At 41.2% G+C, this 15,291-nt stretch overlaps 1 protein-coding gene across 6 annotated transcripts in view; it reads left to right on the forward strand.

Annotated features, from left to right (window-relative positions):
* Positions 1-14,771, forward strand: part of fam110b (family with sequence similarity 110 member B) — a 56,340-nt gene extending 41,569 nt beyond the window's left edge. For 5 of the 6 annotated variants that reach the window (XM_037084842.1, XM_037084843.1, XM_037084845.1 and 2 more), the window contains 3 exons: positions 1,947-2,634; positions 5,925-6,331; positions 8,012-14,771. In XM_037084842.1, coding sequence (XP_036940737.1) covers positions 2,512-2,634; positions 5,925-6,331; positions 8,012-8,915 — 1,434 coding nt within the window. In that variant the 5' untranslated portion in view covers positions 1,947-2,511 and the 3' untranslated portion in view covers positions 8,916-14,771. The remainder of the gene's footprint in view (positions 1-1,946; positions 2,635-5,924; positions 6,332-8,011) is intronic. The other variant, XR_005072226.1, reaches the window with a different exon arrangement.
* The last annotated feature ends 520 nt before the right edge of the window (positions 14,772-15,291 follow it).

The following is a 15,291-nucleotide window of genomic DNA, read 5'->3' on the forward strand; positions in this document are numbered from 1 at the left end:
GGTCTTATTATGCTAATTTTCACTTTTATACTTGTATTTTGGAGTCCTAGTAGAATAGGTTTACATACTGTAATTTTCAAAAAACACATTATCATTCTTATATGGTGCATTGTTGCAGCAGCCAGTCTTGAATGCTCCATTTTTAGTTACAACAACACATGCGCAGCATTAGGAAATGCACTGCAAATACATAGAACATAACAAAATACATTCACACATTGCAACTGCCCAAAGCTCTCTCACTATGAAAAACTTGGAAATACAGAAACAATGCAAATTCAAAAACACACAAGACAGAAGCTATGGTGCATAGCTCTCCAGGCCTCTGATATAATAGTCTGATTACATTTTAATATATCAGAATCATGATGCGAGTGTTTCTGTGACTTCCTCTTGCCCACTGACTGAAGGCCGGAGGAAAATGCCAGACTTGACTGCAGGCGAGTTGAAGTTCATCTCTAACCAGCCTGCTCTCTATCCTGGTTCATGGTCTGGTCTTTCTCTCTTTCTCGGTTCTATTTAGTGCGCACACACACACACACACACACACACACACACACACACACACACACACACACACACACACACACACACAATTTAATAAATGAAAAATACACACAAGTAGACCACCAGCCGTTTTCATTTTCATAATTTACATTCCATACAGATTTTTCAATCCAATATTCAGCAGCTTCATATTCCCATATCAGAAAAGACTATACATAATCCACACTGTGTGTGTGTGTGTGTGTGCGTGTGTCTGGTTTGATATCAGTGATTGTATAATACCCAAACAGTATTTATTAAATCTGTTGAAACTCTACTTTTATGTTAGGGAAAATAGATTTGTCCTGTTGTACTTAGACAACAGGACAAATCTGTTTTCTGTTTGAAAGCAAATGGAACAGTAAGTTAGAAATTAGAAAAGACAATAAAGGCTTTGTTTCCACAATTAGTGAGATAATGCTTTGCTGTAGAAGTCCAAGGTCCAAAATGAAACAGACTGGTAGAAAACTCAGAAGCTGACATGGTCAATTATTATTCAACAGACTATGGATGAGTTCTGAGTAAAAAACAAACAGCTCGAGCTCAATCTACGAGAGGCTACATGTTTACACCAGTGTGTTTTGAACTACGAGCTTAGGTTAACTAATTAAGATTAACTACAACCCCTTTAATGAAGAAGTGGGGATGCTGTGCAAATAATTTTCAAATCCATTTTGACCAATCATCAATGAATACAATGCAAAGACAAGATATTCACTGTTCAGACTGATGGATGTTACTGTTGGTTGTTTTTTTGTTTTTTTTTTAATATACACACATTCTGAATATGAGGCCTGTAGTTTATTCCTAAAGAGTTTGGAAAGAGGCATGTTTACCAGTTTGTTACATTGTCTTTTCTTTCCCACACTCAGTCCTGCTTATGTTGGAAAAGATATATGGCAGTGTAGTTTTAGCAATATGTCTGCCTAGTACTACCTGCTTCTACCTGCCTACCCTCCACACATTCTTGCAGGCAGCCTGTGAGCAGACAGGCTGGTGGGTAGACAGACAGCTAGCTTGTTCAATCTTTTCATGTTAATCAAATGATATGAATGATAATGAACGATTGAGAGGGCTATTTGGAGGCCTGCAACAGTCACAGATACAGTTTCTTTTTTTTTTTTTATTTGTCAGAGCATTTACTTTTTAATTACTGTTAGAATGTTAAGATAATTACTACAAATATCACTGGCTTATCACTGCTACATACTAGTACAGGGGCTGATCTAGCAGGTCACATGGTGTGTTTACATGTGCCCTTGACTGCATACATACTATGATCCAAGTGTATTTGTGTGTCCTAGCTATTCCTGCAATTGTTGCTAGGTGCATGATGTCACAGCAGAACTCTAACCTCATTGGCTATTTCTGTCTTCCTCTTTTTTGTGTGCCTATTTCAGATAGTGTGGCAAACTGAAGGGAGAGCTGAAGCGAGGGTGGAGAGGCGGCAGGGCTTTCCTTTCCAACCATCCTTTGCTTTTCCTTCGGCCCTGTGGAAGCACTCATCCACACCACTGCACTGGAAGTCACTCATCAGTCTTTTTCCTCTTTTCATTGTGTCACTACACTCATTCGCTCTCTTTCTATCCACCTAACTGTCCATCTTGCTTCATGAATAGGACACTGGAACCTAAGGACTACAAGCCCTTAGATACCTCTCAGTAAAGACCAGTGAAATCAGCTTTAAGTTGTAAAGCTGCTAACAGAGGTCATCCTCCTATCCTACTCAGGCAATGCAGTACTATATTTGAATACACTCCTTAACTAGTCCCCCATCCCAAAGTCTGGCTCAGTCCCGCAGGGTCCCACAGGCAATGAGACAGGCCAGGGGTTTTATCTCTTTCTAGACTTTCTTTTCTTCACCTTTTGTCTTCATGTTTTGGGGGTCCACTGGTACCCCCGCCCTCTGTCAACCCCCCTGCACCCGCTGCCACCACGGCCGGCCACCCCAGTCGCCTCGTTGCAATGCCGACAGAGACACTGGCTCCAGCCCTGCCAGATAGCAAGGCCGCTGGCCCTGCTACACCCTTCAGTTCCACTGTACCCCTCCGGATCCTCAATAAGGGCCCTGACTACTTCAGGAGACAGGTACCGTTACATTACTCTATGGAATCAGCTGCATGCAAGTGTGTGTGTTTGTGTATGTATGTCTGTGTTAGTGTGATATAAGTAAACATTCAATTGAAGTTCATGGATCAGGCTTGTTCTAGCACATGATGCAGGTGCTTGATTGAATTTGGATTTGTGGAGTTTGAGGATTATGTCAACACCTTGAGCTCTTTGACCCCGTTCAGACCTGGTATCAACATCTATCCTGAGTGATCCGATCACAAGAAGATAGCTCCAAGTAAAGGTGTGAATACCCCCAAGAAGCTTAGAGAATGCATTTGCAATCCGATGGCTCAGACCAAATTTGTAGGTGGTTTGGGCTGCGTGTAATTATATTGCTTAAGCAGTGTGTACACACATGGCTGGCCACACTGAAAGACCGCCTAGTCAGCTGACATCCTATACAAAACAAGAAGAAGAAGAACACACTTGCATGTGGTTCACCGTGTAGATGGAATGTAGAGACATGTTGAACAAGGTTCTCAGTCATCCAGGTCATGGTAATACTAAGTAATGTCAGGCAACTGGACTTGTTTCACTTGAAGACATCTAACCTCTCATCCAAGCGGCTCCTCAGAACCCTTAATAACTGAAGAACTGCCTGTCCTGCATTGTGAACAGCAGGCTGGTAGGTAAACAGATGAGTATCTTTCCATGAAGGTATTTTTCGTAAAGAAATGACACAAATGATAATGAATGTTTGAGTGGGCATATTGGAGGCCTGCAACAGTCACAGATACAGTTTTTCTTTCCTTTTATTGGTCAGAGCATTTCTGTATTAATTGCTGTCAGAATGCTAAGATAATTTATACAAATACAACAAAATGCTTCTAGAACAACTTACCAAGCCTAGCTTTAAGAGAATGTTGCTTATCACTGCTACATACTAGTACAGGGGCTAATGGCACTGCCACTGATGTTTAACACATCAGTTCTTCAGAACTGGAGAAGCCTCTTGAATGAAAGGTCTTCAAGAAATTGAAGAGAGTCCAGTTGCCTACAAGATAGCGCTTAGTAATGTAGAAACATGTTGGGGTTCTCTTAACCAACCATAGCAGGCAGATTTTAAGAAATGAGGAGAAACTTTCTGAAAGAACTACAGCGATTCCTGAATCATTCATGCCCTCTTATAAGTTCAGCATTAAATGCAATATATTTATTCATGTTATTATATATATATTTTTTTTTATTTTTTTTTTTTTTTCTTGTAAAATGTATCAGCTTGTAGCAGTTTCGCTGTACCAACCTGTCTGCTTCTGTGTCTAAAGTGCATCTTATGGCCAACATTTAATAGTGGTTGAATACACTGTTACAACTGATTTGACCATTTACACTCAGCATTTTTTTGATGGTTAACATGTTGAGTTTCCTGCTTATTTGTTGCTTGTGAGAAAATCTCCAGACTCCCTTAAAAAAATATGTAATTATGTTAGTTGTGATTTAAAATAACCATTATAGAATTTTTAATTATTTGGGCCTTCTTCTTGGCAAATGTTTTATACATGAAGATATTTCTGTGGACAGGTGGTTGTAGATTGCGCATTCTAGGGTTTTAGAATGAAAGAAGAGATACAGGTCTGTAGTTTTGGATGTCAGCTGAGTCTTTAGGAGGGGTGAGGAGAGAAGAGAACAGGGAGAATAGTTTCTCTGGGGGGATGTTGAAGTCACCCAGGACAACGATGAGCCATCATCAGTGCAGGAACCTAGGAGGGCGTCCATCTCATCAAAGAAGTCACAGAGAGGACCTGTAGTGTGATAGATCACCACAATATTGAGTTTGAAAGGAAGTGTGACAGACAGCATGGAATTCAAAAAGCAGATCTAGGTAGGTGGTCCAGGGGAAGGACCTGGTAGGACCATGTGGGTGAGATGAGGAGTCCAGTTCCTTCTTCTTGACTCATTTTTCTCAGGGAGTGTGAGAAAGAGTAGGGAGTTGAGAGAGCAGCTGGAGTGGCAGTATTTTCTGGGGTGATCCTGGTCTCCATAAGAGCCAGGAAGTGGAGAGTCTGCAGGGAGGCATAGGCTGAAATGGTATCCACCTTCTCGACTGCAGACTGGCAGCTCCATTGCTCCCCTAGTACTTCAAGTTTAGTACCGGTGGAGAATGTTGGGTAGCAGAGATTGTCTGGGTTACAACCTCAAGCATACGGTCTCTGGTGAAATCTTCTCCGGTTTGTTGTCCTGACAGGGATTGAGTAGGACTCACGGCTACAATTGGCGCTGCAGCTGACACTGTAGTGACTAGCCAATATGTGCTAGATTTACCTCATGCAGGCTTAGCTCCGCCCTGCAATCAAGCCTATTTGACACAGCTGACTTGGCCAAAACTGCATGTTAACACTCAGCTTCAACAGTTTCACCCAAAAAAGTATCTAGACAAGATTAAACACCTCAAACCTTTCTCACAGAATGCCTAATCACTGGATCTACAATATTTTCTTACCCACCAGCAGAAGTTTCACAGCTGCTATTGCCTGGACAAAATGTAACTGAACAGGAGAGTACTGGCTACTGCTCAATAATGATGCTGGAGGGGGGCAAGAAGGTTATACCTGTATAGCAATTATGTTATGCATGCTTGGCATGGCTAGAATGTCTAACATTCCAAATAGTCAAACTTGTCTTAAGCAGCTATTGCTGCATGTGTTCTTACTGTTCATAATCATGCTTACTCAGGTTTTGCACCTTCTGGTTAAGTCCTGCAGATGATACACAACTGATACACAACTGTCTTATTGGGCTCTGTAACCCTCAGCAGAGGTGTTCCCAGACCAGCTGGTGATGACCCCCGTTAGAACAACACACAGCATAGAGGGGCCCTAGCACTTCCAGAGAAACTCTGTAAATTCCCTTAGCTATCTGAGTTGGTAGTGGTGTTTGGACCATGGCAGCTATAGATTCATTCTGTAAACACAGTGCTGTGCCAGTGTATCACCGCGGGGAAGTTCTGGGGTTTGAGCCCTATCTTACTGACTGAGTCCTTATGTGTTCTCCTCATGTTGGGAGTCCGAAGACCTTTCAGCAAGTTTCAGTAAGCCTAAAATAGGTTTCAGGTGTGAATATCAGTGGTTGGTCTGTCTCCAAGTTTTCGGCCTGAAATGGTTTGCATCCTGTTCTGATTGTTTCCTGGCACTCTCTCAATGGTTTGGTTTCTCCTACCTGGAATATACAGGGATGAGCAGTATACATTATGAGATATGTGTATAGAAAATTGTTTGAGTGGAGTGTTATAATCATTTACATGTGCTGTTTTCAATTTGTTTTCTCAGGTGGAACCTAACCCAAAGCGCCTCAGTGCTGTGGAGAGACTAGAAGCTGACAAGGCCAAGTATGTCAAGAGTCAGGAAGTTATCAACGCCAAACAGGAGCCAATCAAACCACCCGTGCTGGCCAAGCCTCCTGTTGGTCACCCCCTCCTGTCCAAGAGAGGTTCTGGGATTGGTGGAGGAGGAAATGGAGGCGGGATACCTTTCAAAGCATCCAATAATAATGCCAAGTCAGACACATGTGCAACGAGCAGCGCCAGCAGCAAACGGGAGAATTTAAACCTGGAGATTTTAAAAAATCTACTGAACTCATCGTCCTCTTCAGGAGCAGAAGGACGAGGAGGTGGGGCTAAGAGTGCTGTGCTGATGAGGTCATCAGGGGGAATTCCCAGGAGTTGGACACCATCAGGGTAAATTCATATCTTACGAATATGTGCTGTGTAAAGTACTTATTTAACATTTAGGCACTGATTTTGAGCTGTTTTTGTGTTCAAATGCATTTATTGTAAATTCATCTGCTTGACGGAAATGTTACAAATTCTCGGCTGGGTTGATAGGGACTCGCCATAGTTTGAAGATGAAGAAAATAAGCCATTATTTGCTCATTTTGTATTGGATGCCTCTTCATGATAATATCTGTCTTGAAATGTCAAAAATCCAGGTGGTCAGTAACAGATGCCAAGCTTCCCTCCAAATAATCAATAGCTGTGAGTTTTTTTATCCATAAATATTGGAAATTCCAGATTTATACAAATTGGCAAACTAAGGTAGATAACTAGCTTAACTACATAGCCATAATTTGGTTGTCATGGTTGTCCTGGATACTGCCTTGTTGCTTAAGAGACACATGGTTTTAACGGAAAGGTTTACAGATTTATTAAGTAATAAACAGGAACTCAAAAGACCTGATAAGATAAGCTATGAGATACTAACTAAGCCAAAGCCCGCTAAACAGCACCATGGCACCTGAGCGATGATGATGAGAGAGGGTGTGTGGGATGTGACTGCTGGGAGTCTGGCCAGATGCTCTCAGTTGTCTTAATAAACCCTGTCCACCAAGTACCTGCGTGGACACAGGAAACAGGAGGCTGTCACATGGCAGGGGAATCAGAGCCTAACTCAAGATATGATACTATCATACAATTTGAGTAGAGTTTTCTCAGGAAAACTGTGATTTGAAAAATTTGAATTGATTTTATTGGATCAGAGTTGTTGATGTGTAAGATATGGCCAGAATTTTAGTTTAAACATTCAAAAAACATTATCAAGAATGTGGAGAAACACCATCGTTGTTGACGTTATGTGAAAGATGTGTGCGTTCTGTGTTCCAGTTCCATGCTTACCAGGTATCTCAGGCCCATCCTCTCTCATAATACCTGGTTAACCCCAGTAGTTTCAGCTGGAAGATGTATTTGAGCTGTGGATCTGCTACATATCACGAGTGCTCATTGCTTTAAGTGGAATGAATGAACTCACAAATAGTCAAGAAAGGAAATTCTGTTATTATATTTTCCAGAACAAATGGAAAATGCCACAAAACACCTTATTCATTCAAGTATTTCTATTTTACTGAAGTAAAATGAGGATAATTGTCTTTTTACTTCATCATTAAACAAACATCATATAAGTTGCCAAAGACAGTTACAGTTACAGACCGTCTGATCGACATGCCCCTGCTCCACGCCGCCAGCTTATCCATTCACACCGGTTCGGTTCATCAGTAATACAGCCCTGATACTTCCTCCAGAGGCGGATCAGAGCTGAAGCGAAATTTCACCCCTCGCTGCATCTGAAACTTTAACACAGAGGAGGGTTCGGAGAATTGGCAGTGTGAATGGGGCTAGTCTAACAATGCTGTGACACAGCATCAGTGGTCATGGGATAACAAGAATTTGAAAAGGAGGTATATCCAAGGTAAAAGGTTGATAAGTTGCTTTTTATTTAACATAAGTATGCAAGTGCAGTGTACAGTATTCAGTTCAGCTTGTGTTTTATGTTGTTAGAATCACCCATCAGCCAACTGTTCATTTAGTCTTTATAATTTACAGTACTGCTTTATGTATATTTATCTTCCTGTTTTCTGTTTATAGGATGCCACTAACCTACCGATCTACAATGACACTTAATGAGCAACCGCCAGACTCAGCTCCGAGTCCGAGCACCTCACACTCCCTCCGATCCTTCTCCCATTCTCTGAAGGTCCCTCCTATCAACAATGGGGGACGCCGCAGTCCCCAACAGAGAGGAAACCTCAACCTAAGCAGGCGAGTCCTTGACGAGAGAGGAGGTGAAGGTGGAGTTATTGAACGATCTCGCTCCCCACTACCACCTCTGCTCACCTCCCACTCCTCCTCCGACCTCCTGCGACTGTGCAATGGCAAGCCCCTCCGCACAGCCCGATCGAGTAGCTCCTCAGCTCCACCCCTCCCTCCGAAACCCAACCCTGCCTCGCTCCCTCCGCCGGCACTTTCCTTGTCACTGCCTCCCCCTCGTCCATCTCTATCCCCTTCTCCCTGTGACAACACCACCCCTCAGTCACTACCTTGTGATTTAGGAGACCCTTCCAAAATTTCAAGCGATCCCAACGTGGAGCTAGAGCTTGGTTCATCGGTGGCTCGACGCTCGTCGCTACACAGATCTAAATCAGACCTGTCAGACCGGTATGCCCGGGCTGGAGCTGACGTGGAACGCTTTTTTAACTACTGCGGCCTTGATCCCGAAGAGTTGGAGGCAGTCGGTCCAGAGAACTTTGCCCGGGCTAACTCTGATATCGTCAGCCTGAACTTCAGATCCGCCTCCATGATCTCCTCCGACTGCGACCGGTCACGGCGATCCTCCAATGACGGACTGTCAGATGCGGAGGAGGACGAGGAAGAGGAGGCAGGGGAGCGCGTTCCTTATGGCATCTCAGCTGTGGAGCGAAATGCAAGAGTCATTAAGTGGCTCTACAGTATCAAACAGGCGAGAGAGACGCAAAAAGTCTCCCATGTTTAGGACAAGCACTACAAAGGATTGGATGCACTGTCGACAGACTGCTCCATGTTTCAGAACTGATACATCACTCAGAATTTCTCACAGGTGTAAAGATTGATGTTTTGGGTCTGAACTGAAAATCTGACAAGTGTTAGGATGGATGAATGAATGGATGGAAGAGAAAATCTGACGGGTCTAACACAAGCTTGGTAAGAAAACAGACAACAATTTATTTTGAAGTGATGAAGAAATAAGGAGAAAGACTATAATCCTCCCAGGTTTTTTACAATGGGAATCAAAGAGCTTAAAGGAATAAAACTTGGACAGTCACATGAACAAAATGTTCTGTCTGGAGAGACAAACAAACATGGGACATATATGATAACTATATAGTTAATACAATGCTTCTCTATGGACACTGTATAATTCTGACGGACAAAGTCTGTCAATCTGCTTGAGCAACAAGAGCAAAATGCACTATGATTGTCCATGGACCATAAATTGACCGCCTCATGACAGAGGGTCGTAGGCCTTCCTCAAAGAGAACCTTTTGGCATGTCAAACAAAGATTTGACTAACAATTTATTAAAGTGTAGCCTGGTTTCAGACTTCAGAATCATCACCCCCAATGTGCTAATGATAGCTGTTTCCCCAGCAGAATAGAGTTGACTAATCAAAGCATTGTAAATGGAATTGGAAATGAGGATTTCATTTTTCTACATAGCTTGGATGCTACCTCGCTACATCTGTAAAATAGAAATGAAAAGAAAGTTGTTTAACTCTGTAACTCCAACTTCCATTTTGCCTTCTTCGGAAGCAGCAGGACACAGTTTTGTTGGCAGAGAAAGCAATTACATCTTAATTTACTGACGGATCAGGCAGTTCAGTTAACTAGTGCCACGTGCAAAAGTACAAGCCATAGCTTGTTGCACATATAGTATAAATATTTAATTAAAAAAATATAAATGTATTTCCTACAATTCAATGGTACTCAGAATTTTAAATGAAAAGATGAATTCTGTCACTATCTGCTCACCTCTATGGTGATGGAAAGGCTGATTTTATTGCGGATGAGCTGTTTGGAATTAGTCCCCATTTACTTAAGTTGTTTAGGAGAACGCTGCTATGGTGTTTTACGAAACTTCACCCAGCCTTCTGTTGTCTTGGGGGTGAGTGGATAATCACTGATTTTTCATTTTTGGGTGAACTTTTCCTTCAGCTCTTCGTAGCAGGTAGTACCATAGCTTGTGTGAAAACCTGATTGGTCAGGGCAAAACAAAAAGAAATTAATTTCTCACTCCTGTCCCTGCTAAAATGGTAATTCAGTCTAATGTTTAGACGTACAGTATTTAGGTGTGCTAGTGCCAGGTACCATTGACATTACTTGATCTACCTGTGCCTTTTCTGCAATGACAAGTCAAAATGTGCACTTTGAGAAAGGCCTATGTGACAGTGTTGTCTGTTTAAAGAAACTTTAAAACAGATACTGAACTCTATCTGTCAAAAACTAGAAATCACTTTGGAAAGTCAGAGATGCTGGTACACTGTGCAACCGCAATTAAGTCAGCTCAGTGAAGTTCCTTGATGATGGAGTAATTGTTCATTTCAGCACCAAGTTATGGCTCACAAAGGTAAGGCTATGAAATTATGGTGTTAACTATGATATTGCAAAATGTTGAGAAGCTCATGACACAAGTGGTGATAAGCTAGTCTTCACTGAGCTTTAGCGCTTCTTAAGCTATATATTGTAGTTGCTAAATGAAGGCCTTGAAGGAATGTGTGATGAATGAGTGATGAGGAAAAAAGGACAATGACCGATTTGGACAGATGCACACAACATATAGAATATAATCTCTTGAGCATATTATCCATACAGCATTAAGGCTACACTATCATATCATTATGCTGATCGACAAATTTGTCATCAACCTGTTCATGTTAACCAACAAAACATTTCACTTGAGAGTTTTAGTGTTCTGTGATGGGATGTAGTCATTCAGAGGCTGTTCAATTCCAGTAAACTACTGGTAATTTAGGGGATTTTCTAGAATAAATTAAATTTGCTCAAAAGGTTAAAAATACAAAATGTTCTTTAAGGCTTAATAGATCTCTTGGGGTCAAATTGCACATAACTGTTTTCCTTAAATTGAGCTTTTGGGCTGTTAAATTTGGTCTAGTTTAGAGTGTTTTCATCCTAACCTGATCCTGCTGCTGACCTATTAACTACACCAAATCTGCTGCATGAATTTGTGAGAGTAGAACTCTGTTATTAGTATTAATTACTATTTATCAGATCCATGTACCATTTTAAAAGGTCCACATAACAGAATCTAGCCTCCATAAGAGATTTCTGAGGTCAAATTCAACCTCATGGAAGAACCATCATGCTATTCAGTTTGTATTTAAAGAGGTAAGTGAAAATTAGCCCTCATGTTTAACATAAGCACTTCCCACTCAACACTCAATGTTTCATCTCTTTCTTTCCCTTTGTTAAACAATTGTATTGAAGGAGCAATTTGTACATTATGGCCAGTATTTCTTTTGTTTAAAACATTCAGCAGTAGTAGCTGTAGTTTCAGCCGGAAGATACAGTGGTGGTCAAAAGTTTGCATCCACTTGTAAAGAAATTGTATATTATGGCAGTCTTTAGTTCCAATTATTTCTGCTGCTCTGGTGTTTCTGTGATGGGTGATGAGTGATACACGAACTACTTCATCACAAAAACATCCATTATATTTGGCTAAATGTCTCTTGACCATTTTCACCTCAGCTAGGTCTTTTGCTAGCCCCACCTTGTTTCCTCCAAACATATTGACACTCATTGAGGTCAAACGACTCCATTTTTGTTTCATCTGACCCGGTTACATCTCCTTATTAGAACATTAAACAGACCACAACTAAGAGAGCACTATGCATTGTGTTCTGTCTTTTGTGCTTACCAAATGAGCCAAACTACAGGTATTAAACTTTTACACGTTTTACAAGTGTAATCCACACCCACACACAGACCTGTGGGAAAATTAAAAGTAGGCCTACCAGAAAATGCCTGAGTATGCTACATGAGTCATGAGTTGTACACAAATAGAAGTAGCCATAAAATTAACAATGCCTCAAACATTTCCCAGCTGGAAATTACAGGACACCAAAACTCTCCTTTCAAAACAATGTTTATTACAAATCTGTGATTATGTAGATCACCAGGCACTATAAACCTACACTGAAAGCAATACTAATGAAGTTGTCTGTTCACTATTACATGACATTTTACAGATCATTATAGCATAGGAAGGTGGAAGAAAGACTGTGTTCATTTTATGTCAGCGTTCTCTCCAAATGCCACTTCAGATTTAGGGTGTTTAATGTTGTTTATACTGTACTTGGCATCTTACAATCACACACAGAAGATTTAGGCTGCGTTCATGATGAAACGCCTAGTCGATGCCTCATCGCTGCTTTCTGTCTTGCCGCCTCCCTGTCTGTTGTCAAAGCCAGCCACAGGAAGAAGCCTGTTGCTTTACCCCTGTGTGTTCCCTGATGATGAGGTCAGATGCATCACATAGTTCACCTCCACTCTTATCTTTGTCATCTGTCTGCACATCGTTGACATGTCTCAAGGCCTGAAGCCATATGGGTGTGAATGCAGCGCCTCAGTCAGTGTCTAGCAACTGTCGGTGTGTCTGTCGGCTCCACCACCTTGCTTCCCCCTCCTTACATCTGGGGTGCAGTTCTGCTTCTACTACAGCAACAACCCTGCTGGGCTCACTTCACTTCCCTGCACAATTAGTGATATTGACAGCATAGAAGCGTGAACATCTGAGCTAACTGTAGTCTCCTAAATTAAGACATATGGTTTGAAATGTATATGGTGACAAGGGTTGTCTGTACATCAGAAGAATATGTTATTTGGCAGTATAACTTTCAAAAACAGACGATCCAACAGTGGAAGCCATTTCACATGGTGATTGGTTAAGTGTTTTAAGGGTCTGGAAGCAGCCTTTGAACTTCTCTTTAAACCATCTTTTCATTCTTTGCACAACTATCACATCACTTTTTATCTGCACAACCAATGAATGCCTTTGAGGAGAGACAGTCTGAAAGTGTGCCATTATCTCCAGCAGGTCTTTTCCATTATGACCTATCACCTTAAGCTTTCCAATACCTCAGCCTGCAAGAACCTGTAAGGTCTAGGGTCTAGGCTTCCATTGTGTTGTATGAAGAAGAACATTTCAGGTTTATGTCATCATTTTTTTTTTTACAGTTTGCCATTTTTCTTCACTGCTAGGTAGAAGAGAATACCTAGTTCAGTTCTGCGGTCATTTGAAGTAACTGAAACTGTCCATTATGTGTAATACAATCCTCCTGCCCATGTTGGCCATGAACTTATCCCTTACTAATATTTCCATTTTTACATCAAAATTAGAGTGTATATGTAGGTTGAAATGCAGGTAAACCTGCTAAAATGGACAACTTAAGTTTGCCTTTCTATTTTTTTTTCTGGTGTTTCATGTTTGACGTCACCAACATGCCCAGAAACTTCTTTTCCATCTGTGTTTAGGGTTGCACAGCACAGTAATTGCTAACAGTTTTAAACGCAACACACAGCTTGAGCAGAGATGGATGGAAAAGTATGTTACCTTCATTTCAACACAGATCAGAGCATCGCATTAGAAAAGGAGAGTATATTAACACGTCTGACCAGGTGTGTTCCATCCCCGCTGATCCGAGCTGGAGCCAATAAACACCTGTGACTACTGCAGAGACATTTGACCATGAATGAATGTTGATGTACTGATGGATTAAAGACAAAGCCAGGTGTGGGTGTTAGTCGGTCTTTTGTCCAGGGGCAAAGGGGTATATGACCCCACAATCATTGATCGACCTTATCTTCAGATTAAGCTAACACGATGTTTCAGCAGTCTAGATTAGCTCAATCACTGCATTCCATCGTCGTGTAAGTAATGTCTTGGTTACTTTAACAAGCAAATGCTGTGCATAGAAAAAACAAAGGGAATATGGTCCAAAGCAAAAGAACATTTGAAATATGCTTGCTTGATATGGCTATGTCATTGTCCCACACAGTGTAGTCATGACAAGTTATTATTTTATCGCCAGTACTGACAGGAGGAGTAGTCACAGGGACTACTGTATCAAGACATCTTAAACCAGGCCTCGACATGACACACAGTTATTACCAACCTGCTGCCAGTGCTCATGAATCTAACATGTCTGAGCAAACAAGCATTATGGAAGTTATAGTTTCAATGTTTGATGCTTCCTAAGTCAACCAAAATGAAAGTGAAGTGACCTCAGTTCAGAGACCCTCCCCCCGAGCATGTTCCTGTCTAGTACCCTGATCTGTCATTCCCATGTGTCTTCTCCCCTTTGGATCCCAGGAAACCCTGTTGCTTCTTACAGTCAGCATTAACAATATTGTACTGTTCTGGCAGCATCATCATGCTTCAGTTTCACTTCTGTCTACATGGTGTGGTTTTTTTTTTTGTTTTTTTTTGTTTTTTGTTTTTATCTTTGATTGACAGATAGAGTTCTTCTGTGGTATTTTTTTCATTGTTTCTTCTATGTGTAAATGCTGTAAGAAAAATGTATATATTTGATTTATAAAAAGGCAATATGTTGGATTTCAGTTTTTCTCTGTCTGAAGGTTTATGCGTTACAAAAGCTGAACACAAAATGCTGTTTTGTTCTTTGCCCTCAGTACAGAACTGCCTGATCAAACTTGGCAGGATTGTTTCAGAGACTTAGTGTTGACTGTTTTTCGACGTGGAAACTGTTATATTTTGCTTGATTGAAAAAAAAAGTGTTCATGTTTAGTTTCTTTTGATTATTTCAATAAATGGCTTCTTTTGCCATCTCTTGCCACTAATGTGTCAGTCACTTAAAGTGAGACTGTGACGATATACACATTCATCAAGTTTGGTTTATGAATGTTTATGAATTTATTATGGGTCTTCTGAAAATTTGACCAAATCTGCTGGCTCAAAAATACACATACAGTAACTTGAGCAGTCAATGAAGGTGATTATCGAAAGTTGTGTGAATCTAATGTTCTTTGTAACATGGCCTCTTAACTGAGTGATTCTGATTGATATCGGCTGCTGACTTTTCTGGGCCCATTTTAATAGGACCTGTTTGATACAGCCATTAGATTCAGCCACAAACACTGCAATGGCAAAGTCGAAGGAGCTCAGCATTGATCCGAAAATAACGTAATGGGCTCCATTATTGATTATCAGAGCCATTTCAAAGCAGTTACAGGTCCCATGATCAACTGTGCAAACAGCTTTCTGTCAGTATAAAGTGCAGTTGCATCAATGCCTCGAGCAGAAAACACAAACTATCACCTGCTGCTGAGAGAAAACTGGTGAGGAAGCTGCTGGAA

This window comes from Acanthopagrus latus, chromosome 21 (assembly GCF_904848185.1).
Source record: "Acanthopagrus latus isolate v.2019 chromosome 21, fAcaLat1.1, whole genome shotgun sequence".
Classification (NCBI taxonomy): Eukaryota; Metazoa; Chordata; class Actinopteri; order Spariformes; family Sparidae; genus Acanthopagrus; species Acanthopagrus latus.